The sequence below is a fragment of the Topomyia yanbarensis genome, chromosome 2, assembly GCF_030247195.1.
Source record: "Topomyia yanbarensis strain Yona2022 chromosome 2, ASM3024719v1, whole genome shotgun sequence".
Taxonomy (NCBI): Eukaryota; Metazoa; Arthropoda; class Insecta; order Diptera; family Culicidae; genus Topomyia; species Topomyia yanbarensis.
In genome coordinates, this window is record NC_080671.1 from 359,584,918 (window position 1) to 359,589,488 (window position 4,571).

Consider the following 4,571-nt stretch of genomic DNA (forward strand, 5'->3'; position numbering starts at 1 on the left):
AAAGTTTGGACTTTAGTCAACAACAACAACAACACAGTCGTGCACCTTCATATACGTGAAATACCAACCTTCAGGGGCGGCGAAACACTTTACGCCCGAGTGGGTAGAAAGCATAGGGTGAGGGGTCCATTAGTAAGGATTTTTTTCCCTTTTCGCAATGTACATGCTTACATTACATTCACATTAAATCACGTTTGTTTATGCAAATCGGTATGGTACATCGATGTTTTCAAATGAGTGTAGTGCGAGATACATGCGTTGCACATCTAAATTTTTTGAAATGGTTCAAAATTTCGAGTTATTTTCGAGCGGGTAGTACTACCCATACTATCCACGCTTTCCGCCGGCCCTGACCCTTTTTCTTTTTCTGAAATAGGATATTCACCTCAATAGATCTAAATACTGGTCACAATGGTTCGTCTCCTACAAAAAAGCTAATATTGATAATAATGAGTAAAATTATACATTAGAAATAAGCAATAACAATAAATTAAAATTGTTGACGAAAAGAAAGAATAGATAAGTACCTACCATTAAAGATTGGAAATTATTCATAAAAACAGATGATTCCAATATTGCCCTTTCAACCCTGAATTTTTCCTTCTGAAGATTTCCTGGCAAGATTTGTAACAGATCAACCCAACCCCGAACAAATCTCGTCTATCAGCATAGAATCCGCTGCAGATGTAAGCCTGCCTGAAGACGTCAGACTATCCTCTAGACGAGTGCAAAAACTGATTCGAAGAAGGGCCAAGGTCGCAAACGCGGATCGACTCAGATTTTGGCCGATTCCCCAATAAAAGCAGCCTTTGAGAAGGAGACAAATGAAATAAACGTAAGCGTTTCTTTCATTTGTCCTGGACTCCCCTATATACAGACACAGACATTGTCCCAAATCGTCGAGCTGAGTCGATTGGAATATAAGATTTGGCCCTCCGGGCCTCAAAAAAAATCTTGGAAGTTTGAGCGAATTCTATACATTTCTTTGAAAAAAAAGGGAAAAGATCATCCGTTCCCAACAGCTTACAATATCTCTCCAAGCTGTTGAGAAATCAATTCAAACCGATTTTTTTCTTAGCATGGTGTAACTTTCACACCTTTATAACTCTCTCATTATTTGCAACGCACTACACTGTAATTACAATTACGTTATATGTATATTGTCTTATTTTGCATTACGACGGGTCGCCTTTTCGAACGAATATGATTTACATTCTCAATAACGACAGCAGAATTAAAAGGGGGTCCGACTCGATCGAATCACATTTGTTCGAAAAATCATTCCATCGCAATGCAGAATAAGCCTGATATTTTTTGTGTAAAGTTAAATTTTATTCCGATAAACCTTGCACGTCTGAACTGACACAAACCCTGTTTCTTCATTAAATGCCGAATGAATTTCATCACACTCAAACTTTGACTTAACTACAGGAACTTCCTTTATCAAGTATGCGGGATGGGACCGTCCCGATAAACTTTCGAAGAAACTTTCTCCATTTAGCACCTTAAAACGGTTAATACAATTTTAACTGTAGTGGACTCGGTGGCATAACAAGCAGAGGCACTAAATCGATATAGACAACGTAACGTTTGGGATTGCGCCTTACCTAACCGACATCCGTTGCTCATCGTTGGCATAAATTTAGCCAGATAATATACCTTGCTTGCTGCCTTAGTACACCCCGAGCATGTTCCGGAATCAAAATTTATGGCTCGGGCTAAGGGTTGTCTTCTCTATTGGCTGTACGTGTGTACAGAGCATAGAATAGAGCGACCGTGTGTACGTGTGCTCAATGAAGAGAATTATTAATTAATAAAAGTTTTGAATGCCAACAAAATTTATCCTACTGAAAGAAGTTTGACGAAAGGCCCGACACCGACAGCCTGGGAGCACCTCCAGGGTAGTTAGTTGGCAAACTGTTGAGAGTGATTTGTTTTTCATCGTTGAACCAATGGATGCTCATAAGCCTTGAATTGAAATAGGACTTTTTGCTCTATCAATATATTATATAAGGCATATAACATATAAAAATATAATCAAATGAAATGATGATACAAAAATGGTAGCTGTTATGTGTCGTAAAATCTTGAAAACATTGAAATACTTTCATATAGCTGCAGAAAAGTACCTATAAAATATTTTATCTGATTTCTTTCAAACAATTATGTTAGCGCGCATTAAAGAACCTGAAAAATTTATTCGGTTAATCAATCCATTCGTCTCCTTAATTTATCTACTATTTTGGAAATATTACTATCGTATTGCTAGACACTACTCTTAACAAAAAATTAAGATAAAACATTTATCCTATTCTAGGGAACCTAAGGTCATTTTAAGTAACGATGTCTTTTGAATTAATTAATCCTGCTTTTAGCGTTAGTTGCATTAGTAGCTCATTTGAATTCGCTTAAATAGTGTAAAGTTAAAATTCTCTTTCTTTTATTTACATTACTTGGCTTAAGCTTAGCTACACTTAGATATGATTAGATCCTTTTTCGTGGTTCCACCTCGATCACTGTCTTTCTGTTCATGCGCTGCTTACACACACTCCACACGCGGCGCACACCTTCCCTGCCTGATCGTTACGCTGCATCATACATACTGTTCGGGAGCTTCCTCATCCTTGATAGTCGTATACTGCACTTTCTTGGAAACGTGATCCACCATCGGACTGAGCAGAGTCTTCAGTTTGTCTTTGCTCATGTAGATCAATGAACCAACGAGCCCTGCTAGAATACAACTGAGACAGATCAATACAAACACCAGTGTGACGGTGTGATCCCGCTTTCCCGATCGTGCCTTCTGGCATTTTTTCATATTAAGCGACAGAATAGGTTCCTGATGCTTCTTGTTACGGAAACACATGAGATTTTCACGATTCCGTACGGTCACGTTCGTTTTGCGCATCCACTCGTACAGTGGGTTTAAAGTGCAGTTACAGTTGAACGGGTTGAATGTGAAGTCGACCATCAGATTGACTGATCGGTCGGGAAGTGTTTGAAGTGAATCCAACATATTCAAATCATGTGGTCGCAGATCTTCGAATTTGTTACGTTCTAGATCTAGGAAACGAAGTCTACTCAAACAGGTGATGTTGAAATTGATCGCTGTAAGCAGGTTGTCTCCAAGATGCAGATCCAACAATGCTGGCAAATCACAAAACACGCGTTTATCGTTGAATCTGGATATCTCATTCTGTTCGAGATGGAGTTTCACTAATTTGGTTAGGTTACTGCTAACGAAGATATCATGCAGATCCGCCGAAAGCTCCGCTGATGTGTTATCGGAAAAAGCATTCGTCAAATGCAGTTCCATTAGATTGATAAAGTTCGAAAACACTCTCGGATGGTGGTGATTATACTCGTCATCGTCGTACCGGGAAATGCTCAAATTGTTATGGTTTAGAATTAACCGTTTAACGTTCGGTACGTGATGATACGTTTTTCCACGGATCTCACGTATGTGATTGTTGCTCATATCGACGATGGTAAGATTCGCGAGATCATTGATGGCACCGAAAACGTTCCAAGGCAGCTCTTCGATGTAGTTTCCGGAAAAGATAACAACCTCTGTCTGCTTCGGCAGATACTCCAGTACGGCCGTATCTCGAAAGCCTTCATTGGTGCAATTGACAACGTAGCGCGTCTGGTAGTTGTACATTTGCGTACCGCAACTGCATTTTCCACGAAATTTTTCCCCGCAATCATTAGCGGCTGAAAACGTTACCAGTGCAAGCAGGAGGAAAACAACATTAAGTAGGTTGGACATTTTTAGAATTTTCTGAAAAGAGAGAAGATACAACATGTGGTGAGTGTTTTGTATTAGATGTGATGGATTTGAGAAATTGAAACAAATTCTGCAATGATTCCAAAATTTTGTTTTTTTATTCCCTGCTTTAGTGATGTTGAGTGGTTGGTTCAACCCTCCAGAAGTATTGTAGTGCGCTGAATGCACATCATTTTGAAATTCAGTTGAGATCGTTTTGGAGCATCAGGAGGTTGCCTAAATGTAGTTAATGACACGATTGCCGGAAAGCTAATTTATATGGCGATAAAGGGATATCTGACTGTAAAACTCTATTTCATTCTACTCTGCGATTAAAAACCTTTTGAGTGCTATGTCTGTTAATCGGTGATATTACTTTTAAATTTAATAAAGAATAGATAGTATTTTATCTTGCCTTGTTATTTTTGACGTAGAACTACGTCTTTGTTTTCTATATAGGGGTGCACGTTGCAAATTCTACAAAAATGGTATGTAACGAAAAGTGGTCCAATTTTAAACGCATATAATTCAGCCATCTCACGATAAATTTTCAATTTTTTTTGCGCATATCGCCCCGAAATACTTCTAAGAATTGATTCCAATAGATAAACCCAAAGATTTTTGATATCATGGCATTAAAAATTCAAATAATGAACAACCTAGTCAAAATGTCGCGCATTTACACAGGAGATAGCGCTTCCCTAGTCCAGCACGACAGATTTGTGTACCTAGCGCGCTACGCTTCTATGAATGACGTCATCATCGACTATTTAAACGGACGGATTTCGCCGAACCAGCTCAGTTG

The 4,571-nt window shown here is 38.8% G+C and overlaps 1 protein-coding gene across 1 annotated transcript; it reads right to left on the bottom strand.

Annotated features, from left to right (window-relative positions):
- Nucleotides 1–2,154: 2,154 nt before the first annotated feature.
- On the bottom strand, nucleotides 2,155–3,802 carry LOC131684334 (phospholipase A2 inhibitor beta-like). Its single transcript, XM_058967118.1, has one exon. It carries the CDS (start codon nucleotides 3,767–3,769, stop codon nucleotides 2,594–2,596), a length of 1,176 nt encoding a protein of 391 aa, XP_058823101.1. The 5' UTR covers nucleotides 3,770–3,802; the 3' UTR covers nucleotides 2,155–2,593.
- Between the last annotated feature and the right edge of the window lie 769 nt (nucleotides 3,803–4,571).